This window comes from Oncorhynchus kisutch, linkage group LG10, assembly GCF_002021735.2.
Source record: "Oncorhynchus kisutch isolate 150728-3 linkage group LG10, Okis_V2, whole genome shotgun sequence".
Lineage (NCBI taxonomy): Eukaryota > Metazoa > Chordata > Actinopteri > Salmoniformes > Salmonidae > Oncorhynchus > Oncorhynchus kisutch.
The window spans coordinates 34,676,264-34,701,551 of NC_034183.2; the positions used below are offsets into that span (position 1 = coordinate 34,676,264).

At 41.7% G+C, this 25,288-nt stretch overlaps 1 protein-coding gene across 6 annotated transcripts in view; it reads left to right on the plus strand.

Annotated features, from left to right (window-relative positions):
- Window positions 1-627: 627 nt before the first annotated feature.
- Window positions 628-25,288, plus strand: part of LOC109898080 (CMP-N-acetylneuraminate-beta-1,4-galactoside alpha-2,3-sialyltransferase) — a 91,598-nt gene continuing 66,937 nt past the window's right edge. For 3 of the 6 annotated variants that reach the window (XR_004211213.1, XM_020492861.2, XM_031833594.1), the window contains exons 1-3: window positions 628-841; window positions 4,053-4,179; window positions 20,384-20,426. Coding sequence is in view for 5 of the 6 variants with exons in the window: in XM_020492861.2 (XP_020348450.1) it covers window positions 4,062-4,179; window positions 20,384-20,426 (161 nt within the window). In the remaining variant the exon portion in view is untranslated. The remainder of the gene's footprint in view (window positions 842-4,052; window positions 4,180-20,383; window positions 20,427-25,288) is intronic. The other 3 variants (XM_031833593.1, XM_020492859.2, XM_020492860.2) reach the window with 3 other exon arrangements.

Sequence of the window (25,288 nt, forward strand, 5' to 3'; positions counted from 1 at the left end):
GCAACACTTCACACACACCCAACCTGACAGATCTGCAGAGAAGAATAGGAGAAACTCCCTAAATACAGGTGTGCCAAGCTTGTAACGTCATACCTAAGATGACTTGAGGCTGTAATCACTGCAAAAGGTGCTTCATCAAAGTACTCAGTAAAGGGTCTGAATACTTATGTAAATGTGATACATTTCAAATAAACATGTTTTGGCTTTGCCATTATGTGGTATTGTGTGTAGATTGATGAGGGATAAAAACAATTTAGAATAAGGCTGTACTGTAACAAAATGTGGGAAAAGTCTAGGGGTCTGAATACTTTACATTACAGTAGCCCAGCCTTTACAAAAATAGCAGTTGTATATTGCTCTGTTTATGGTTTGCACCAGCTCTCACACAGGTTGAATGTCATTTGTGTTTAGCAAACATTGCTCATTGTTTTTGAATGTAGACAAGAAAATAAAGCGCTGAACAGCCTTATGAATGTATGATTATCTTTCCTATGTCTTTCCTTCTGCTTTTCTATTTGAATCCAATGCACTGACATTCAAGTCGCAACAACGTGACTTCTTGTTAACCCTCACAACTAGCTACATTGTAGCAGTGTGCCATTGATCTGGCGTTTCAGAGATGTTCCCTCCCACTGTCAGTGTTGGGTCCACTGTGTTATGTGTGCTGATGGTGCAACTGTACAGTGACCGCTATTTACCTTTTGAGGAGGGTTCCACATACACTCGCTGCTGGATATCAATTTGAAATTGACGCTGGAGATGGACAGCTAGCTTGCATATAAAGACGAAATGTTTATCTTAGCTATCAGTCACTTCTGGGACACGTATCATCAAATAAACGGTAAGGACACAAAAGGTGACAGTTAGCATAGCGCTAGCTAGCTTCTGTACTGTGACCAGCCATGCTTAAATAGTAGAATGTGATAGAATGTAAAGTAGATACCGGTATTTAACATATCGACAAGCCTGTGCAATACATGTTTGGTCTTGCGCTTTGTTTCTGTTCACTGTATGCAATGCTGTTCGTTTAGCTAGCTAGCTGGCTTAGCTGTCCAGATATATCTGACAGCCACCTAGCTCACTGAGCTATAATAAGAACGACCGAGCTGGGCTGGCGACCATGGTGGTGCACAGCATGGACGTCACCAGGACCTGGCTTTCAGGGCTGATTTTGGGTCAGCCCCGAATCTTTTGCGCTGCTGCAATGGTGTATAAAAAAATGTAGTCAACTGAATGCGCCACTTACTTCATAGAGCTGTGGTCACGTGAAACTCCAAAGGTTATGATCAGGGGTGTAGTGCTGCTGGTGCGCAGCAGAGCGACGCTTCGCCACTTTTCACAATGGTGCTATGTCTCGCAAGATCACTTAATTATTAATTAGCATGATTTTAGCAGACTACTATTATAGTAGTTAGGCTGATTGTGCTGAGACGTTGAATTGTTTTTCTCATTCGATGCCAGAGTTTAACTCCACCGGTTCTAAAATTCGATTAGTTCGGCTGGTTAGCCACCCTTACATCATTCAAGATCGAAATGCATATTCCCATGAAACTGACTATCACCTGTAAAACGTGAAGAATTATCATTCACGATTGAGTGATGATGGCCTAATTTATAATAAGGTAGGCTTAATTTGGGGTTTTAGGATTTTAAAAATATTACATTTTCCTTTAGCCACTTACAGTATGTGTCGGTATAGGCAATCATGCAATTAGGCTGGTACATTGTATGTATATTCTAAAATGATTTCATACATAGGCTTCATGTCGGTACCAACTTTCATTCAGAAATTATAGCTAACGTTTTTTTAAATGGTTCTATCTATTTAAAAAAATAGCACTAAACCACTGGTTATAATAAATGTAAAGCAATTGCCATGTGTGGTCAACTGATAATTCCAGCACCATTTTGATTGGGACAGCGTCATTGCACTTATTTGAGACAAGCATGGGAACTCATCTTGATAAATAAAATAAAAAAATAGATTTGGATAAATCAATGCCCGATTTTTGTTTTAACTGAATCTCCGTTCGGATCTTTGGTCACAGTTAGGCTGGGAAATGTTAGCTAAGTAGAGGTGAGTGCTCATTAGTCTAGCAATTGAAAGCGATTTTGTCCACACACACACACACACACACACACACACACACACACACACACACACACACACACACACACACACACTACCTGATGAGCATCCCTGATGTTTTCCTGAACTTTCCAATACTTTTCTAATGCATCTCAGTCGCTTAGTCTACTGATGCGAAAACACATTTGTACACTTTTCACATAGGCTATTAAAGTAATGACACTGTTTTTGAATTGTTTAAAATGTTAATGAGGCCTACATCGTTTCAATAACATTGAAACTGAAACCACTATTGGCTTCATTGACTTACTGAATTTATTCTTTTGTAATTGTAAGCGAGGCTACTTACTGATATATAATTTTAAATATTATTGTAACAGTAAGCCAACCTACACAGTAACCCATGTTATGTGGTTACTGACCACAATCGATTGAATTAATAATAAGTGTTGATTATTTGGCATTGGAGAGAGCATCGCTCATGGAAGAAAACAGCGATGAAGGAAGGGTGCTGGATTTGCCAAATTATAATTACTCCTGTATCTATAAAAAATACATAAATTAATTTCGCTACAGAGGATCTATACATATATATATATATATATATATATATATATATATATATATATATATTTCAATAGCTGTAAATTATGTTTTGTCACATTAAGAGCGCATAGGCCTAGTCTACTGTCGGGAAATCCATCAATTGGGCAGCCCGCACAGAAAATATTAAACAGTTGATTGTTGAGGTGAAGCGTTCAATGAAAATCAGGCAGCTAGAAGGTATTTCGCAATATTTCAAAATACAATTGCGGGGGGAAAAAACCTGTTTGAACAGTTGAGTGCCACTGGAAAGTTGTTGGACTATAATTTCCTCCTCATATTATAGGCCTAAAAACTGTGTAGGCCTATCCACTATTTTCATTGGCCTTATTGGTTGCATTTAAGACATTTGTTTTATTGATCTCAGTATGTACATGTCAGAGTAGCTTGTCATTTTGATCATTTGTGTGGTACATTCATGTAAAATTAGAATTACAGGAAATTATTTTAGAAAAGGCACTTTTTTTCCTCGGACCCACCAGCTCCTTAGCCCTGGTCTTTAGGACTGAGCTCCGATTGTTATGAAATTCTGGTGCTTGTCCCCAGGTGATGCCAAGGCAGGGGGTGCGGTAGCGGAGGAATGCTCATCTCCGTTCTCTTAAATCGAGGCCGAGTTGAGTTTTGATAAGTGGTCAAGCGATTTGCTAGCAACAACATTAAGTCATCAGTCGATACTTAAAAAAAAAAAGCCAATTCAGAAAACGTCTACCTGCAACTGCGGCCCATCATACTTTTAATAACATATTTTATGGAATACAACCAGTGACTTTTTCCTTGTTGCTCAACTGGAGCAACTTGTTGCTGAACTGGAGATGTCTTGACGTTTGAGATGTCTTGACTTTTGCGCTGAGTTGAAAACACAAATGATGAAAAAGTCGGTGGTTTTAACTTGTTCGATTTAAAAAATGTATTTAAAAAAAAGGTATGAATATGAACACTATGTGGAAGGACCGTTGTTGTACAGGATAAACATAAGTACAGATAAGGGTCTTCAGAATTGACATTTTTACAAGTATCAACTGATTGCTGTTGCTAGCACATCGTGCAACCAGTTATCAAAACTCAATTCTCGCCTTGATATTAGAGAACAGAATGTTCCTCAATTAGGTGTGCAGTTGAAGTTCTGCGCAATCAATGAACCGAACCTGCTGCTATTCTATCCTGTTCTATTCTATTATTTTGACACTATTCTATAAAAAGTGCATTGTAATTCCATATATTGGATTGTATCATATTCTATGCTCTTATATTCTATACTACTTTTTCCTATAAAAAAAAAATATCCATGCATTTTGAAATTGAATTTATCCTGATAACAATCAATCCTCTTCACCTACAATGCGGATGGTGCCATGCACAGTAGAAGGGGATGAGAATCATGAAGCCAACCCGTCACCTGCTCCTGGTGCTTTGTCCCATGGTGGTCCTGGGCTTCCTCTACTACTCCTCTGGGAGACTGCACCCCTGGGGCTGGGGACATAAATCACGTAAGTACACTATAGCAACTACCCATGTCCAAGACGGAGTGCCAGTCTGTTTGTGCCGTCATGCCAAATCATTGTTACTCATTGTCATGCCAAACATGTTTATAATGAGTATGATGCACCAAGCTTTGCCCCCACCCCCATCCAGCATAATGTTTCCTGTCATTGTAGCAGCATGTTTTGTGTATACTACTACTTACCAGAAGGGGGAGCTAAGAGACTAAGGCAACTAAGGAAACATGGAACTGAAAGATGTACTGTATATTCAGTAAATTCAGAAATCACGTAACTAAACCAAATGAACTACACAATAGAATAAAGAAATTATATAAAGCATGATAGTATAAATCTCTGGAGTACCTTAAATTAAATTCTAGGCAAAAAAAGCGAACTCGGCTTCATCCTTTATTGAGGTAGATGGCTTGTTCGTAACAAAACCCTTTGATATTGCCAACCACCTGAATATAATTTTTTGTTGACAATATTTGCAAACTGAGGCATGACATGTGAGCAACAAATGCTGAGCCTTTATATTCATGCATAACGGACCAAATAATGAAAGACAACGACTGTAGTTTTGAGTTCTGCAAAGTTGGTGTGGGAGAGGTGAAAATATTGTTGCTCTCTCTAAATAAGGACACACCACCTGGTACCGACAACCTGGATGGTAAATTGCTGACGTTGGTAGCGGAATACATTGTGACTCCTGTTTGACATATCTTCAATTTAGGCCTAGAAGATGGTGTGTGCCATCAGACATGGAGGGAGGCAAAGGTCTTTCCACTATCCAAGAATACCAAAGCACCCGTATTGGTTCAGACAGCCGACCAATCAGCCTGTTACCAATGCTTAGCAAAATCGTGTTTGACCAAATACAGTGATATCTTACAGAAAACAAATGAACAACAGACTTTCAGCATGCTTATAGGGAAGGGCACTCAACATGCTCGGCACGGACACAAATTCCTGATGATTGGCTGAAAGAAAATGATAAGAAGATTGTGGGAGCTGTTTTGTTAGTGTTCAGTGCAGCTTTTGATATCATCGATCATAACCTCTTGGTGAAAAAACATAGGCGTTATGGATTTACATCCTCTGCCTTATCATGGATTGACAGTTACCCAAGTGTGGTGAACCACAAGGGCAGCTGGCTTGGGTAATTATTGTTTTCTGTTTTTTTTTACTAATGACCTTTCACTGACCTTGGATAAAGCCTGTGTGTCTATGTACTCTGACAATTCAACCGTATACACGTAAGCGAAGACAGTAAAATAAGTAACGGACACCCTTAACATAGAGCTCCAGTCAGTTTTAGAATGGGTAACTAGCAATAGGCTGGTGGTAAATATCTAAAAAACTAATAATGTGACGATTGAGCAAGTTGAGGAGACTAAACTGCTAGGTGTAACCCTAGATAGCAAGCTGTCATGGTCAAAATATATAGACTCAATGGTTGCTAGAATGGGAAGAGGTCTGTCCATGATAAGGCATTGTTCTGCTTTCTTGGCATCTAAGCCAACCAGGCAGGTCCTACAGGCCTTGGTTTTGTCGCACATAGACTACTGCCCAGTTGTCTGGTCATGTGCGGCAAAGAAGGACATAGGAAAATTGCAGTTGGTCCAGAACAGAGCAGCACGTATTGCGCTTAGATGTACACGGAGGGCAAATGTCAGTGGTATGCATGTCACTCTCTCCTCAGAGTTTGTGCAAGGTGTTGATGGGTTAACAGTACTGAATTGTATGTTCAAGCAGTTGTCACACAGTTCGGGCACTCATCGGTACCACACAAGACATGCAGCCAGAGGTCTCTTCACAGTCCCCAGGTCCAGAACAGAGGCTGAGAAACACACAGTATTAAATAGAGCCATGAATACATGGAACTCTCTGCCACCCCAGGTAACTCAAGCTAGTAATAAAACCAGTAAAAACAGATAAAAGAACACATTACAGCACAATGGGGACTGTGAAGAGACAGACATTTTTATATATTTTGGATTGTATTTTGCATTGTATTGTCTTATGTTGTTATGTACACTGAGTGTACAAAACATTAGGAACACCTTCCTAATATCGAGTTGCATCCTCTTTGCTCTCAACAGCCTCAGTTCATTGGGACATGGAATCTACAAGGTGTCAAAAGTCTTCCACAGGGATGCTGGCCAATGTTGACTTACAATGCTTCCCACAATTGTTTCAAGTTAGCTGGATGTCCTTTGGGTGGTGAACCATGCTTGATACACACGGGAAACTGTTGAGCATGACAAACCCAGAAGCGTTGCAGTTCTTGACACAAACTGGTGCGTCTGGCACCGACTACCATACACCGCTCAAAGGCACTTACATTGCGTTCGGAAAGTAATCAGACCTTTTTACTTTTTCCACATTTTGTTATGTTTACAGCCCTTTTCCTCATCAATCTACACACAAAACCCCATAATGACATAGCAAAAACAGGTTTATAGACAATTTAGCAAATGTATTAAAAAAAATCAAAAAATACATTTACATAAGTATTCAGACCCTTTACTCAAATCAAATCAAATTTTATTTGTCACATACACATGGTTAGCAGATGTTAATGCGAGTGTAGCGAAATGCTTGTGCTTCTAGTTCCGACAATGCAGTAATAACCAACAAGTAATCTAACTAACAATTCCAAAACTACTGTCTTATACACAGTGTAAGGGGATAAAGAATATGTACATAAGGATATATGAATGAGTGATGGTACAGAGCAGCATAGGCAAGATACAGTAGATGATATCGAGTACAGTATATACATATGAGATGAGTATGTAAACAAAGTGGCATAGTTAAAGTGGCTAGTGATACAAGTATTACATAAGGATGCAGTCGATGATATAGAGTACAGTATATACGTATGCATATGAGATGAATAATGTAGGGCAAGTAACATTATATAAGGTAGCATTGTTTAAAGTGGCTAGTGATATATTTACATCATTTCCTATCAATTCCCATTATTAAAGTGGCTGGAGTTGAGTCAGTGTCATTGTCAGTGTGTTGGCAGCAGCCACTCAATGTTAGTGGTGGCTGTTTAACAGTCTGATGGCCTTGAGATAGAAGCTGTTTTTCAGTCTCTCGGTCCCAGCTTTGATGCACCTGTACTGACCTCGCCTTCTGGATGATAGCGGGGTGAACAGGCAGTGGCTCGGGTGGTTGATGTCCTTGATGATCTTTATGGCCTTCCTGTAACATCGGGTGGTGTAGCTGTCCTGGAGGGCAGGTAGTTTGCCCCTGGTGATGCGTTGTGCAGACCTCACTACCCTCTGGAGAGCCTTACGGTTGAGGGCGGAGCAGTTGCCATACCAGGCGGTGATACAGCCCGACAGGATGCTCTCGATTGTGCATCTGTAGAAGTTTGTGAGTGCTTTTGGTGACAAGCCGAATTTCTTCAGCCTCCTGAGATTGAAGAGGCGCTGCTGCGCCTTCTTCACGATGCTGTCTGTGTGAGTGGACCAATTCAGTTTGTCTGTGATGTGTATGCCGAGGAACTTAACTTGCTACCCTCTCCACTACTGTTCCATCGATGTGGATAGGGGGGTGTTCCCTCTGCTGTTTCGTGAAGTCCACAATCATCTCCTAAGTTTTGTTGACGTTGAGTGTGATGTTATTTTCCTGACACCACACTCCGAGGGCCCTCACCTCCTCCCTGTAGGCCGTCTCGTCGTTGTTGGTAATCAAGCCTACCACTGTTGTGTCGTCCGCAAACTTGATGATTGAGTTGGAGGCGTGCGTGGCCACGCAGTCGTGGGTGAACAGGGAGTACAGGAGAGGGCTCAGAACGCACCCTTGTGCGGCCCCAGTGTTGAGGATCAGCGGGGAGAAGTCCAGTACCCAGTTGCACAGGGCGAGGTCGAGACCCAGGGTCTCGAGCTTGATGACGAACCTCGAGGGTACTATTGTGTTGAATGCCGAGTTGTAGTCGATGAACAGCATTCGTACATAGGTATTCCTCTTGTCCAGATGGGTTAGGGCAGTGTGCAATGTGGTTGAGATTGCATCGTTTGTGGACCTATTTGGGCGGTAAGCAAATTGGAGTGGGTCTAGGGTGTCAGGTAGGGTGGAGGTGATATGGTCCTTGACTAGTCTCTCAAAGCACTTCATGATGACGGATGTGAGTGCTACGGGGTGGTAGTCGTTTAGCTCAGTTACCTTAGCTTTCTTGGGAACAGGAACAATGGTGGCCCTCTTGAAGCATGTGGGAACAGCAGACTGGTATAGGGATTGATTGAATATGTTCGTAAACACACCGGCCAGCTGGTCTGCGCATGCTCTGAGGGCGCGGCTGGGGATGCCGTCTGGGCCTGCAGCCTTGCGAGGGTTAACACGTTTAAATGTTTTACTCACCTCGGCTGCAGTGAAGGAGAGACCGCATGTTTTCGTTGCAGGCCGTGTTAGTGGAACTGTATTGTCCTCAAAGTGGGCAAAAAAGTTATTTAGTCTGCCTGGGAGCAAGACATCCTGGTCCGTGACTGGGCTGAATTTCTTCCTGTAGTCCGTGATTGACTGTAGACCCTGCCACATGCCTCTTGTGTCTGAGCCGTTGAATTGAGATTCTACTTTGTCTCTGTACTGGCGCTTAGCTTGTTTGATAGCCTTGCGGAGGTAATAGCTGCACTGTTTGTGCAGTAATTTGTTGAAGCACCTTTGGCAGCGGTTACAGCCTCAAGTCTTCTTGGGTATAATGATACAAGCTTGGCACACCTGTATTTGAGGAGTTTATCCCATTCTTCTCTCTCAAGCTCTGTCAGGTTGGAGGGGGAGCGTCGCTGCAAAGCTATTCTGAGGTCTCTACAAAGATGTTCCATCGGGTTCAAGTCCGGGCTCGAAAGGAAATTGAGACTTGTCTCAAAGTCACTCATGCGTTGTCTTGCTGTGTGCTTAGGGTTGTTGTCCTGTTGGAAGGTGAACCTTGCCCCAGTCTGAGGCCCTGAGCCCTCTGTAGCAGGTTTTCATCAAGGATCTCTCTGTACTTTGCTCCATTCATGTTTCCCTCGATCCTGACTAGTCTCCCAGTCCCTGCCGCTGAAAAACATCCCCACAACATGATGCTGCCACCACCATGCTTCACTGTAGGGATGGTGCCAAGTCTCCTCCAGACGTGACGCTTGGCATTCAGGCCAAAGAGTTGAATTTTGGTATCATCAGACCGGATCATCTTGTTTCTCATGGTCTGAGAGACCTTTAGGTGCCTTTTGGCAAACTCCAAGCGGGCTGTCATGTTCCTTTTACTAAGGACTTGCTTCCGTCTGACCACTCTACTATAAAGGCCTGATTGGTAGAGTGCTGCAGAGATTGTTGTCCTTCTGGAAGGTTTTCCCATCTCCACAGAGGAACTCTGGAGCTCTGTCAGAGTGACCATCGGGTTCTTGGTCACCTCCCTGACCAAGACCTTTCTCCCCGATTGCTCAGTTTGGCCGGGCGGACTGCTCTGAGTTTTGGTGGTTCAAAAATCCTTCCATTTAAGAATCTTGGGGACCTTCAATGCTGCAGACATTTTTTGTACTCTTCCCCAGATCTGTGCCTCGACACAATCCTGTCTCGGAGCTCTACTTGCAAATCCTTTGACCTCAATTGTCTCCAGGCTTAAAAATCCATCATTAACCTTTCTGCTCCCCTTCATCTACACTGATTGAAGTGGATTTAACAAGTGACGTCAATAAGGGATCATAGCTTTCACCTGGATTCAACTGGTCAGTCTGTCATGGAAATAGCTGTTCCTAATGTTTTGTACACTAAGTGTATGATGTATTTTCTGCGTGTTATTTGTTGTGTTTTCTTTCCTGTTTTGACTCCAGGAAGAGTAGCTAATTGGGCATCCCAATAAAATATTAAATACTAATACTACATCTGGCATGTGCATATGTAAATAGGCTGCATCGCAGATTGAGATTGCAGTGGTGGGCTCATCTGAAACACCTTGAAACGAAAAACCGGACAAGAGGGCCATGTAGGCTACTTAATAAGTTGGAGTTGCAAAACTGCAGTGTATTTGAACAAATGCTGTGACATGATACTAATGGATTATCAATCAATTTATTTGATGCGACTATACTCTATATACTCTGTCCTTTTCAGTTGTGCTTTTTGTCCCCAGAATGATTTTGATTCTGCAAAGGCTGTTTGTTTAATGTCATTAGCAACAAACTGACATGTTTTATCACACCATGTAGTAATGTTTGAACCAGCTAGAACTGGTGCCTCTACTTCTCCATCTATTATTTGCACAACCATTATTTTGTGTCTTTAATTTGTAATATCTTTTTTCATGCGATATTGTGTCTGCCCTACTCTTTCATAAGCATAAAGACAAGCACTTTTGTATACCAGCATTAGCCATCTAGCTTCTCACAGATTCAACTTGATTCACTAAAGCATTCAATTGCATGTGTTGCCGGGGTTTAAAAACGGTTGCAACATATTTTGCTATGGTGTGCTCCACTGAACACAACTTGGGTGTCTTTCTTGTACAGTAATCTTGTTCCTAGACACTTCTTGTCCAAGTGTGCGAAGAGTCTGGTGGACCAACGAGTCAAACTTGGCCTTCATTAGCCAATACAGAAAGACCAGGAGTTACTACCAGCGCATTGGCTTAAATCAGCTTAAGGCCAACTTTGAATCGTTGATTTCCCAGGCTTACATGTGCTATACACAATAGCCTGTGGACGAGGTTACTTGTAAAGTGTAACTAGTTGATACTTTTAGTGGTAGAGGGCAATGTTTCCTCTTTGCCATCTTTCACGTTTATTTATTTTTATTTTACCTTTATTTAAACAGGTAGATAGTTGAGAACAAGTTCTCATTTACAACTGCGACCTGGCCAAGATAAAACAAAGCAGTGCGACACAAACAACACATGGAATAATTTATTTATGGAATTTATGGAATAAATAAACATACAGTCAATAATACAATAGAAAAAGTCTGTGTGTGCAAATGAGGTAGGATAAGGGAGGTAAGGAAATAAATAGGCCATAGTGGCGAAATAATTACAATATAGCAATTAAACACTAGAGTGATAGATGTGCAGAAGATGAATGTGCAAGTAGAGATACTGGGGTGCAAATGAGCAAAATAAATAAATAACAATATGGGGATGAGGTAGTTGGATGGGCTACGTACAGGTGCAGTGATCTGTGAGCTGCTCTGACAGCTGATGCTTAAAGTTAGTGAGGGAGATATGAGTCTCCAGCTCCAGTGATTTTTGCAGTTCGTTCCAGTCATTGGCAGCAGAGAACTGTAAGGAAAGGCGGTCAAAGAAGAATTGACTTTGGGGGTGACCAGTGAAATATACCTGCTGGAGCGTGTGCTACGGGTGGGTGCTGCTATGGTGACCAGTGAGCTGAGATAAGGCAGGGCTTTACCTAGCAAAGACTTATAGATGACCTGGAGCCCATGGGTTTGGCGACGAATGTGAAGCGAGGGCCAGCCAACGGGAGCATGCAGGTCACAGTGGTGGGTAGTATATGGGGCTTTGGTGACAAAACGGATGGCACTGTGATAGACTGCATCCAATTTGCTGAGTAGAGTGTTGGAGGCTATTTTGTAAATGACATCGCTGAAGTCAAGGATCGGTAGGATAGTCAGTTTTACGAGGGTATGTTTAGCAGCATGAGTGAAGGATGCTTTGTTGCAAAATAGGAAGCCGATTCTAGATTTAATTTGGGTTGGAGATGCTTAATGTGAGTCTGGAAGGAGAGTTTACAGTCTAACCAGACACCTAGGTATTTGTAGTTGTCCACATATTCTAAGTCAGAACCATCCAGACTAGTGATGCTTGATGGGCAGGCAGGTGCGGGCAGCGATCGGTTGAAGAGCATGCATTTAGTTATACTTGCATTTAAGAGCAGTTGGAGGCCACGGAAGGATAGTTGTATGGCATTGAAGCTTGTCTGGAGGTTAGTTAACACAGTGTCCAAAGAAGGGGTAGAGGTGGAGAGGTGGATCAGAGAATCACCAGCAGCAAGAGCCACATCATTGATGTATACAGAGAAAAGAGTCGGCCCGAGGATTGAACCCTGTGGCACCCCCATAGAGATTGGCAGAGGTCTGGACTACAGGCCCTCCGATTTGACATTGTGAACACTTCTGAGAAATAGTGGGTGAACCAGACAAGGCAGTCTTTTGAGAAACCAAGGCTGTTGAGTCTGCCGATAAGAATGTGGTGATTGACAGATTCGAAAGCCTTGGCCAGGTCGATGAATACAACTGCACAGTATTGTCTCTTATCGATGGCGGTTATGATATCGTTTAGGACCTTGAGCATGGCTGAGGTGCACCCATGACCTGCTCGGAAACCAGATTGCATAGCGGAGAAGGTACGATGGGATTCGAAATGGTTGGTGATCTGTTTTGTTAACTTGACTTTCGTAGTCCTTAGAAAGGCAGGGTAGGATAGATATTGGTTTGTAGCAGTTTGGGTCTAGAGTGTCGCCCCCTTTGAAGAGGGGGATGACCACGGAAGCTTTCCAATCTTTGGGAATCTCAGGCGATACGAAAGAGGTTGAACAGGCTAGTAATAGGGGTTGCAACAATTTCGGCTGATAATTTTAGAAAGAGAGGGTCCAGATTGTCAAGCCCCTGCTGATTTGTTGGGGTCCAGATTTTGCAGCTCTTTCAGAACATCAGCTATCTGTATTTGGGTGAAGGAGAAATGGGGGAGGCTTGGGCAAGTTGCTGTGGAGGGTGCAGAGCTGTTGACCGGGGTAGGGGTAGCCAGGTTGAAAGCATGGCCAGCCATAGTAAAATGCTTATTGAAATTCTCAGTTATCTTGGATTTATCGGTGGTGACAGTGTTTCCTGGTCTCAGTGCAGTGGGCAGCTGGGAGGAGGTGTTCTTATTCTCCATGGACTTTACAGTGTCCCAAAACTTTTGCAAATTTCTGTTAGGAAAGCAAAGGCTAGCTTTTTCAAACTGCCTGTGTATATTGGTTCCTAGCTTCCCTGAAAGTTGCATATCATGGGGGCTATTCGATGCTAATGCAGTACGCCACAGGATGTTTTTGTGCTGGTCAAGGGCAGCCAGGTCTGGAGTGAACCAAGGGCTATATCTGTTCCTAGTTCTACATTTTTTGAATGAGGCATGCTTATTTAAGATGGTGAGGAAAGCACTTTTAAAGAATAACCAGGCATCCTCTACTAACGGAATGAAGTCAATATCCTTCCAGGATACCCCTGCCAGGTCGATTAGAAAGGCCTGCTCGCTGAAGTGTTTTGGGGAGCGTTTGAGAGTGATAAAGGGTGGTCGTTTGACCGCAGACCCATTACGCACGCAGGTAATGAGGCAGTGATTGCTGAGATCCTTGTTGATGACAGTATTTGGATGATATCTATGAGGGTGCCCATGTTTACGGATTTGGGTTTGTACCTGGTAGTTTCATTGATAATTTGTGTGAGATTGAGGGCATCAAGCTAGATTGTAGGATGGCCGGGGTGTTAAGCATGTCCCAGTTTAGGTCACCTAACAGCAAGATAGATGGGGGGGGCAATCAATTCACATATGGTGTCCAGGGCACATCTGGGGCCAGAAGGTGGTCTATAGCAGCGGCAATGGTGAGAGACTTGTTTCTGGAAAGGTGGATTTTTAAAAGTAGAATCTCAAAGCCAGGATCTTCCTAAGCCAGGATTCAGACACGGCTAGGACATCCGGGTTGGCAGAGTGTGCTAAAGAAGTGAATAAAACAAACTTAGGGAGGAGGCTTCTAATGTTAACATGCATGAAACCAAGGCTTTTAAGGATACAGAAGTCAACAAATGAGAGTTCCTGTGGAATGGGAGTGGAGCTAGGCACTACAGGGCCTGGATTAACCTCTACATCACCAGAGGAACAGAGGAATATGATAAGGGTACGGCTAAAGGCTATTAGAACTGGTCGTCTAGTACTTTCGGAACAGAGAGTAAAAGGAGCAGGTTTCTGGGCACGGTAGAATAGATTCAAGGCATAATGTACAGAAAAAAGTATGGTAGAATGTGAATCCAGTGGAGGAGGTAAACCTAGGCATTGAGTGTTAATGAGAGAGATATTGTCTCTAGAAACATAATTTAAACCAGGTGAGGTCGCCGCAGGTGTGGGAGGTGGAACTAAAGGGTTATCTAAGGTACAGTGGGGTATAGTCAGCCACCAATTGTGCAAGTTCTCTCACTTAAAAAGATGAGAGAGGCCTGTAATTTTCATCATAGGTACACTTCAACTATGACAGACAAAATGAGAAAAAAATCCAGAAAATCACATTGTAGGATTTTTAATGAATTTATTTGCAAATTATGGTGGAAAATAAGTATTTGGTCACCTACAAACAAGCAAGATTTCTGGCTCTCACAGACCTGTAACAACTTCTTTAAGAGGCTCCTCTGTCCTACACTCGTTACCTGTATTAATGGCACCTGTTTGAACTTGTTATCAGTATAAAAGACACCAAGGAGACTTTTGTTTCGAAATCTCCTAGGCAAGTCTTACTTTCAAGGAATTATTATACTGTTAAATAATGTTATTCCAGCCTGGGCTTTTCTCTGCATAATATCAAAATGTTATTAATAACATTAATAACAAAATGACCGGATTAGGCTAACTAAAGTTATATGTAACAACATACAGTAGGCCTACAACGTAACTACACAGCTATAGAGCATTACTCGACTTTGTCGTGTTTATTTTGTACAGTTTTCTTGTACAGTATTTTGTACAGTTATGTATAAAATCATGATGTTTTTTTAACTTACATGTTTAGGTTAAATATCTAACTCAGGAGAAACAAGAACAACACTACTCTTCTCTTTCATTCTCTTATGTCCTTCCTCTCACTCTGTCAACTAGCACCCAGGGTCTGTGAAAATACACTTATTTCAAAGCGGAAAATGATTCCTGTACCTCAGGCATATCAGCATTTGTTAGCAATTTGAGAGATATGTTTGTTCACCACTCTCCACAGATGCAAGTTGAGTTTCCAAGTTCAGAAAAAAGGGATGGAAGGAGCGAGCCAAGCATGATGCCGTAGGGCTTCTTGTTCTCTGCCAACCTGAGTCCAGGCTTGATTTGAAAATAGCCCATTATGTAAAAACCAAGTAAACGTTTGGAGATTAGTGCATTTAACTTTACTCTGAGTGTTTAAGCTTTTTGGCAGATGAGCCAAAGAAAGAAAGTTTAGCAGGCTAACAGGTATCCTCAAACAACAGATATTGTAAGAGCAACTCAACAACCTCACATCCCCTGTCCTGATTTTACGGGACATTTACGCCAACTGCGGTGTCGCTGTTGGGTGTGTTGAACTTTCTTTTATGTGGTTTGTAAGGTGTACCTCTTTAAAAATGGTCCTCATCCGTGATTTGAGGCTGCATCCCTATTCTCTACATAATTCACTACTTTTAACCAGAGTGCTATGGGCCCTGGTCAAAAGTAGTACACTACATAGGGAATAGGGTGCCATTTGGGACACATGCCCTATCTAACAGCTTGTTCTACAACAATAGCTTGTTTTCCTATGAACCCACCATCAAGCAATGCACCTCTCAGGAGGTAGTTTGGACTTGGCAGAATGTGTATTATTCACTTGTTTGGAATCCTCAATGATGTGCAAATCAAACCCTTAAACCATTCCCTTCAACTGTGTAAACTTGATTGAATTACTTCTCTTTTTAATCACCCTGTCATGACAGCTTTAATTTGTTTATTTTTAATAGGGTTATTGCTTAATCTCATGATTTGCAATATTGTCCAACACTTTGTAAAATGGCAGGCTGAGACGACAGTGAATGATGATGTTGGCGGTAGAGCCTAGCTGCCTAGGAGCAACAGAACTGGAGATGGATGTGCTCTTCTGAGAGAGGGTGTCACGCCCTGACCTTAGAGAGCCGTTTTATTTCTCTATTTGGTTAGGTCAGGGTGTGATTTGGGGTGGGCATTCTATGTTGCCTATTTCTTTGTTTTGGCCGAGTATGGTTCCCAATCAGAGGCAGCTGTCTATCGTTGTCTCTGATTGGGAATCATACTTAGGCAGCCTTTTTCCCACCTGTGTCTGTGGGTAGTTCTTTTCGGTTTAGTCTCCGTTACCCGACAGAGCTGTTCGCTTTCGTTTTGTTACTTTGTTCGAGTGTTTTTTGTTAATAAAATAATCATGAACATTTTAACGCTGCGCTTTGGTCCACTCCTTCCGAAGACAGGCGTTACAAAGCGTGCTGGTAGTGTTCGTGGAAATTATGAGGGTGGTGGTTAATATGGATTCTTGTTTATGTCACACCCTATGACGAACACTACTCAATCAACCACCTGTTTTCACACTGTGTTTTCCACATAGAAATAACATTTCTACAACGAACATTCCCATTCAAGTCATTGTTCTGTGATGGATGGGCCCATGGCAAGCAATTATATTTCTATGGTTTTCCCTTGGATAGGAGGGCTTGTCCAGCGATATCTAACTGAACACTTACTACCCTGGGGCTTAACTCGTTACTTAACTCTTGTGTTTCAGAGAAAGACCTGGATAGTTTTTTCTCCGTGGGACGATTATTTCACTCAGGTAGTATAGATTAAGGTTTAGAGTTAAGCCAACCCTGCCACATAAGCCCGGCATCCATGTTGGGAGGTTTTGTCAATCTTAGGAACTCATATGCATTTTCAAATGCCTGGCTTTCTCATAGTACTCACTTAGGTGTGCTTACATTTGATTAACAAACATCTAGAATTGAGTGCAACTGCTGTACATAATGTATCTGGCATATCAGATAAGTGGTCATTCACTGTATTATTGAAACTATATATTTAATTTTTTGAAATCCATCACCTCCCAACATTTTAAAACATTTCCAAACTGCCACCAGTTCAATCTTCTATGGTATGTCCACATGTTGAAATACGGTATATCTTTCAAAGACAATTATCTTCTATCTAAATGTGTTAATTTTATAGGAAGAGAATGGCTGGAAATGTACAATTTCATTCAGTATTTCTCTTTTGGATGTGTATGTAAGACTTCACCTTTAATGTTTTAATGATTCACTGTACATTGAGAACCAGCCTTCTTTTGAATTTCATAACCAAATGTGGATCATTCAACCTCATTAATGACCTTGACATAGGAAATGAAAACGTGCCATAGAAACACCCATAGTCGACCAAAATCCACCCTGCAGTTAAGAGAGATATCGTTGTAAGAGCAGGACCCATGAGCTCCCCTGATTTCCAGACCCTGGAATCTAGAGCCCAGAAGTAGCTGGCTAGAGGCTTGCTGCTTTCCAACAGGAAACTGCTGCTAGAACAAATCTCACTCTCTGCCCAGCAATATTAAGAAGCACCTATTTATCTCCTCCCCAACTAACCCACCACACTTCACAACAAACCTCTCAATCCCATCAGCACTCAATGAACCTGTCACCACAGCACTCCTCCCACACACACACACACATGCACATACACTAGAGGTCCACCGATAATGATTTTTCAACGCCGATACCGATTATTGGAGGACTGAAAAGCAGATGCCGATTAAATCAGACGATTTTTTAAATGTATTTGTAATAATGACAATTACAACAATACTGAATGAACACTTATTTTAACTTAATATAATACACCAATAAAATCAATTTAGCCTCAAATAAATAATGAAGCATGTTCATTTTGGTTTAAATAATGCAAAAACAAAGTGTTGGAGAAGAAAGTAAGAGTGCAATATGTGCCATGTAAGAAAGCTAACGTTTAAGTTCCTTGCTCAGAACATGAGAACATATGAAAGCTGGTGGTTCCTTTTAACATGAGTCTTCAGTATTCCCAGGTAAGAAGTTTTAGGTTGTAGTTATTATAGGAATTACAGGACTATTTCTCTCTATACCATTTGTATTTCATATACCTTTGGGTGTTCTCATAGGCGCTTTAGTATTGCCAGTGTAACAGTAAAGCTTCCGTACCTCTCCTCGCTCCTACCTGGGCTCGAACCAGGAACACAACGACAACAGCCACCCTCGCAGCAGCATTACCCATGCAGAGCAAGAGGAAGAAATACTACAAGTCTTAAAGCGAGTGACATTTGAAACTCTATTAGTGCGCACCACGCTAACTAGCTAGCCATTTCACATCACATCGTTACACCAGCCTAATCTCGGGAGTTGATAGGCTTGAAGTCATAAACAGCAGCGCTGCTGGCAAAATGCATGAAAGTGCTGTTTGAATGAATGCTTATGAGCCTGCTGGTGCCGACCATCGCTCAGTCAGACTGCTCTATCAAATCAGACTTAATAACACACAGAAATACGAGCCTTAGGTCATTAATATGGTCAAATCCGGAAACTATCATCTCGAAAACTAGACGTTTATTCTTTCAGTGAAATACGGAACAGATGTTTATTTTATATTCCTGTTACATTGCACAACCTTCAATGTTATGTCATAATTACGTAAAATTCTGGCAAATTAGTTCACAATGAGCCAGGCGGACCAAACTGTTCCATATACCCTGACTCTGCGTGCAATGAACGCAAGAGAAGTGACACAATTTCACCTGGTTAATATTGCCTGCTAACCTGGATTTCTTTTAGCTAAATATGCAGGTTTAAAAATATATACATCTGTGTATTGATTTTTAAGAAAGACATTGATGTTTATGGTTAGGTACACGTTGGAGCAACGACAGTCCTTTTTCGCGAATGCGCACGGAATCGATTATATGCAACGCAGGACACGCTAGATAAACTAGTAATATCATCAACCATGTGTAGTTATAACTAATGATTATGATTGAATAAGTTTAATGCTAGCTAGCAACTTACCTTGGCTTCTTACTGCATTCGCGTAACAGGCGCCCACCTCGTGAGGCAGGTGATTAGAGCGTTGGACTAGTTAACTGTAAGGTTGCAAGATTGAATCCCTGAACTGACAAGTTAAAAATCTGTCATTCTGCCCTGAACAATGCAGTTAACCCACTGTTCCTAGGTCGTCATTGAAAATAAGAATGTGTTCTTAACTGACTTGCGTAGTAAATAAAGATTAAATAAGTGTACAATTTTTTTTTCTTAAAAACGGCAAAAATCAGCATACAAAATTACCGATTTCTGATTATTATGAAAACTTGAAATCGGCCCCCATTTTCGATTAATCGGTCGACCTCTAACACACACACATACAACACACACTGTGGTCTAGTCTCCCACAGCCAGATGGTATTAGATCAATTTACAGCTTTATCTTCAGTGTTCTTGAAGATCTCCAAGATCTCTTCTCTTTTTATTTGTGCTTCATTTCCTTTTAAGCAGCAGGGTGCACAGAGTTATTTGCTTTAGCAGGCAGATATCCAGCTCTTTCATGGTGCTGCTAACTTGAGTAACTAATGAGAGGCCTTAGATCTGGCTACTCCAGTGTCAATTTAATTGAACTCTGCCAGGCAAATGTTAAAGATCTGTACCTTTTTTTTTTTGTTGACTGAATGTACTGTTTTGAAAGAGGGTGAACAGTGCTCTGCTGCTTTTCAAATACAAGTGTGACCTCTGTTTACCTTTGTTTTAACAGGAAATGTTGGATTCAAAACTATAATTTGTTTTCTTGTTTTTAACAATAGTATTTTGAATGAAGAAAGCTAAGATTGAGATTAAGTTGTCCTGACCTCAGTAAATCAGTTCAACTAAACCACATCATTTGTCTAGACACATTTGCCAGCCAGACCATTGAGAAGAGCAAATATTATGTTTTTTGTGTTACTGTTCCACTCCTATAAGAACATGAAGTCATGTACCAGGCCTGAAAATAAAGGGCAGAGAGAACACAGTCATTACCAGTTTAAAGAACAGCTCCAGTGACCTCTGATGATGAATATAATATGATGATTGCAGACAGACATGTTTTTATGAAGTTGAAAATGTACCCATGTCGTAAGAGATTCATGTGTCCATGTCATAAGTAGAAATAGCTACTGCCTCATGATCCATGACGTTTCCTATGACCCAGGCTCCAACAGAAACTTACCAAAAATGTAATTTTCTCTCATTGCTTTCCACTAGTTGTTCTTTTAAGCTTCATGGCACCTTGTCTATAGATGATCCACAGCTAAATGAATATGAAAGAAAGTAAACATTGATTACTACACTTTTTGTTTTAGTTTGTATTCATCTGTTTTGCAATGTTTTGTTACTTGTTCTCTAGCCATCAACATTTACTTAATCTCACTCTGTCGCTCTCTTTCTCTCTTTCTCGCTCTAGTGTATGACAAACAGGGATTCTTGCTGAAGTTGGATGGTAATCTGTAAGTATTCCCTTAATACATTCTCTTTTCCAGTGTGTTGTGTTTTACCCCTTCACCTTGCTTTATGTGTTTTGACTACATGACGTTCATGTACACTGCTCAAAAAAATAAAGGGAACACTAAAATAACACATCCTAGATCTGAATGAATGAAATATTCTTATTAAATACTTTTTTCTTTACAAATTTCAATGTGCTGACAACAAAATCACACAAAAATGATCAATGGAAATCAAAATGTATCAACCCATGGAGGTCTGGATTTGGAGTCACACTCAAAATTAAAGTGGAAAACCACACTACAGGCTGATCCAACTTTGATGTAATGTCCTGAAAACAAAAAGTCAAAATGAGGCTCAGTAGTGTGTGTGGCCTCCACGTGCCTGTATGACATCCCTACAATGCCTGGGCATGCTCCTGATGAGGTGGCGGATGGTCTCCTGAGGGATCTCCTCCCAGACCTGGACTAAAGCATCCGCCAACTCCTGGACAGTCTGTGGTGCAACGTGGCGTTGGTGGATGGAGCGAGACATGATGTCCCAGGTGTGCTCAATTGGATTCAGGTCTGGGGAATGGGTGGGCCAGTCCATAGCATCAATGCCTTCCTCTTGCAGGAACTGCTGACACACTCCAGCCACATGAGGTCTAGCATTGTCTGGCATTAGGAGGAACCCAGGGCCAACCGCACCAGCATATGGTCTCACAAGGGGTCTGAGGATCTCATCTCGGTACCTAATGGCAGTCAGGCTACCTCTGGCGAGCACATGGAGGGCTGTGCGGCCCCCCAAAGAAATGGCACCCCACACCATGACTGACCCACCGCCAAACCGGTCATGCTGGAGGATGTTGCAGGCAGCAGAACGTTCTCCACGGTGTCTCCAGACTCTGTCACGTCTGTCACATGTGCTCAGTGTGAACCTGCTTTCATCTGTGAAGAGCACAGGGCGCCAGTGGCGAATTTGCCAATCTTAGTGTTCTCTGACAAATGCCAAACGTCCTGCACGGTGTTGGGCTGTAAGCACAACCCCCACCTGTGGACGTCGGGCCCTCATACCACCCTCATGGAGTCTGTTTCTGACCGTTTGAGCAGACACATGCACATTTGTGGCCTGCTGGAGGTCATTTTGCAGGGCTCTGGCAGTGCTCCTCCTGCTCCTCCTTGCACAAAGGCAGAAGTAGCGGTCCTGCTGCTGGGTTGTTGCCCTCCTACGGCCTCCTCCACGTCTCCTGATGTACTGGCCTGTTTCCTGGTAGCGCCTCCATGCTCTGACACTATGCTGACAGACACAGCAAACCTTCTTGCCACAGCTCGCATTGATGTGCCATCCTGGATGAGCTGCACTACCTGAGCCACTTGTGTAGGTTGTAGACTCCGTCTCATGCTACCACTAGAGTGAAAGCACCGCCATCATTCAAAAGTGACCAAAACATCAGCCAAGAAGCATAAGAACTGAGAAGTGGTCTGTGGTCACCACCTGCAGAACCACTCCTTTATTGGGGGTGTCTTGCTAATTGCCTATAATTTCCACCTGTTGTCTATTCCATTTGCACAACAGCATGTGAAATGTATTGTCAATCAGTGTTGCTTCCTAAGTGGACAGTTTGATTTCACAGAAGTGTGATTGACTTGGAGTTACATTGTGTTGTTTAAGTGTTCCCTTTATTTTTTTGAGCAGTGTATGTTTTCGTTAGCCTCGACAGTCATCAAACTCTTAAGACTGTTACTGCTTCGGCTCCTTATCACAAGTATTCCGAGTTATTTCACAAGATAATTATTTTTGTGTGTTTTAGTGTGTGTTTGTTAATGATTAAATCGATTAGTTATACGTACGAGCATGATACTAGCAACGTCAAGGTTGTGGCTTCCCTTCTCACAGGGGGGTCGTTCATTTCATTTCAGCAAGTCATGACACCCAGATTGTTCTGAAATCGTTTCTGTAGTTAGAAAAAAATTAAGCATTCCGGAATCATTATTTTTGTAACGGCTCTCTTCTATCTCCTCCTCTGACGAAGAGGTAGAACAAGGATCGGACCAAAATGCAGCGTGATGATGATTCATGATATATTTTAATGAAGGAAAACCTATACATACAGAAACTACAAAACTAACGAAATGAAATAATGAAAACCGAAACAGCCCTATCTGGTGCAAACACAAAGACAGGAACAATCACACACTCACAGAATATGGCTGCCTAAATATGGTTCCCAATCAGAGACAACGATAATCACCTGACTGATTGAGAACCGCCTCAGGCAGCCATAGACTACGTAGACACCCCACAAAACCCCTAAGACAAAAACACACTACAGTAACCCATGTCACACCCTGGCCTGACCAAATAATTAAAGAAAACACAAAATACTAAGACCAAGGCGTGACAATTTTGTTGAAATATTATTTGATCTCTGAGAAGTTAAGCTAATTGATTTCACCCATATTAGCCATTTTAATTTATAGGATTCATATAATATTCAATAATTATAGTACCTAGCATCTTATTTGAACCAAACCTAACAATGAGTTCGACATGAGGAATTTCAAAAGAAATGGTCCAGGTACACAGGTGCAAAAAAAAGTTAGCATTTGAAACAGTTGCCAGGTAAACAAACCAAAGCTTGGGTTGCTGTCATACCAGCTCCCCAGCAGACTGCCGGCGCAGAATAAATATCAGCCTGCGCAGAGAAGTACGAGATTGAGCTCAACTTTCTAGAGTTCTCATTTAGTTAACACTATCAACGTTTTGCTTTACCATGGGAATTGTGCTCAAATCAACACAATATTAGCCACTTTCAATGTAACATACCGAAACAAAACAACTATGCAAGACTTAGTATGCAAAACTAAGTCTTGCGGTCTACATAGACCGGTATGCCATAACCAGTCAGAGATAAAGTAGGCCTAATATGCAAATATGCATTACCATATATGGATCTGTGCCACTCACTTTCAACTGTTTTGTGTTTACAGCATGAGCGGTCACGAGTAGACGTGCTTGTTTTGAGATCAAAGCGAGAGCTGCATATAGCCAGCCACCTGTGCACATTTGATCATATTATTTGCTAGTTAATGAGTTATTAGCCTTGTTAGAGCTCATTTCTAGTCAAGAATGTGGGAGTGGTTGCTTACTACAAGAACACAAAATGTGTGCATTTCTAGACAACTTTGAAAAGCAAGTCAGGTAAAGAGCTTTTTTTGTGTGTTAAAAGGGCAGTGTTGTATTTTGAGACGGTCTTGAATAAGCTAAGTAGCAAATAGGCATAATTTGTCTGGTTCTCTGTAATAATGGTATGGGAATAATAATGCATTTTATTTTGTAAAGTGGTTTCTTGCATGAAACATTTTCAGTCACCTCCGTGTCTGAAGGACAAGTGGATAAACAGGTTAATGTCAAACCCGGCATGTTTTTTTTTTGGTCTCACGGAATGTAGACCAACATTTAATGCCACACATTTGCTGCTACTGTGGGCTGAATGATAGAACAGCTGTTTCCATGTTAATGTTATGGGATGCATTTTTCTCCATTATTTTTTATGGTAGGCCATTCTGATCAAGCACCTTTTTCCCCCACTCCTATCGATAAAATCATTCTATTAAGTCATACAAAAGTGTTACTGTGCTTGAAGTCTAAAATGCATTCTGTCATTGCTAAATGTTCAATGCAGGGAGGGGCAAATTTGATGCGAGTGGGGGTCAACAACAACAACAAAAAAATCAGTCACCAAGGGGGGCCCCAGTGGCTCATGGGTCCGCGTACCCACATCCATACCACATGCAGTCAGAGTCTTTTGGGGGCCCCTAAATTTTCTGCAATTCTACACGTTTTACCATGGGGTGGAGAGAAATGTTTGCAGTTTTTGTTATGATATCTGACTGTGAGTGACTAACAAAATCAAATGGGGGCTGCCCGGTCGGAAATTAGACCATGATTACTGCAAGTTTAGATTGCTGACCGCAAGACTAACTTACAATCTGAAGTATTTTAGCTGATGGCTTATTGAGTGACTTTCAGTGATGAACGGTTATCCCAATTTGAGCCCAGAGTTGACCAAAGTTACCTCACTAACTCCTCAAACCTGCTTCATAGGATACCCCTCTGGTCCATAGGCTGCTTACAGTTTTTCTGCTTAAGAAAACCAATGTAATTTGAGTGAACTCTCCCTTTAACAATGGGGGGGGATTCAGGATGTAGGATGGGACAAACCCAACAACTTCAATGAGAAATTTCTCTGAACAGGGGGGAAAAAACATCACCAATTCACTGAGAATACTGTGCATTACATAGTATGAAGAAACAATACTCAGAGCCGCCGCTCCATACTACTTGTTAAATATAGAAAACTGATATTATACACACATTGTTAGTTTAGTTAGGTACTATATTTATTCAATATTATATGTGCAATCAATTAGGTTAATAAAATTATATTTCTACAAAATAATGTTGCAGGAATGTTAATCTTATCTGTTTCTAACAAACTATTTCAGAACAATCTGAGATGGTGGAACGACCCAGGGATCACATTCATAAAATGCAAACGTGTCTGCTAAGTGGAATAGATTAGTATTACAATGCTATGGTGTTGTGCCCTACTTTTCCCCAACTGATGTAGTTCCTCTGGCTTGTCTGTTTATTAGACTAAGCTATGGACTGAACAGGTTATTCACGATGAGGTTAAAATCTGCTGTTCAGAGCAGTAATTAATATCAATGTGCATGGTTTTCAGAATATGGGCCTGGCGCTCTGGCTTGCGTCCCAAATGGCACCCTATGCCCTTCATAATGTCTTCTTTTGACAAGGGCCTATAGGGCTCTGGTCACAAGTAGTGCACTATGAAGGGAATAGGTTTGCCATTTGGGAC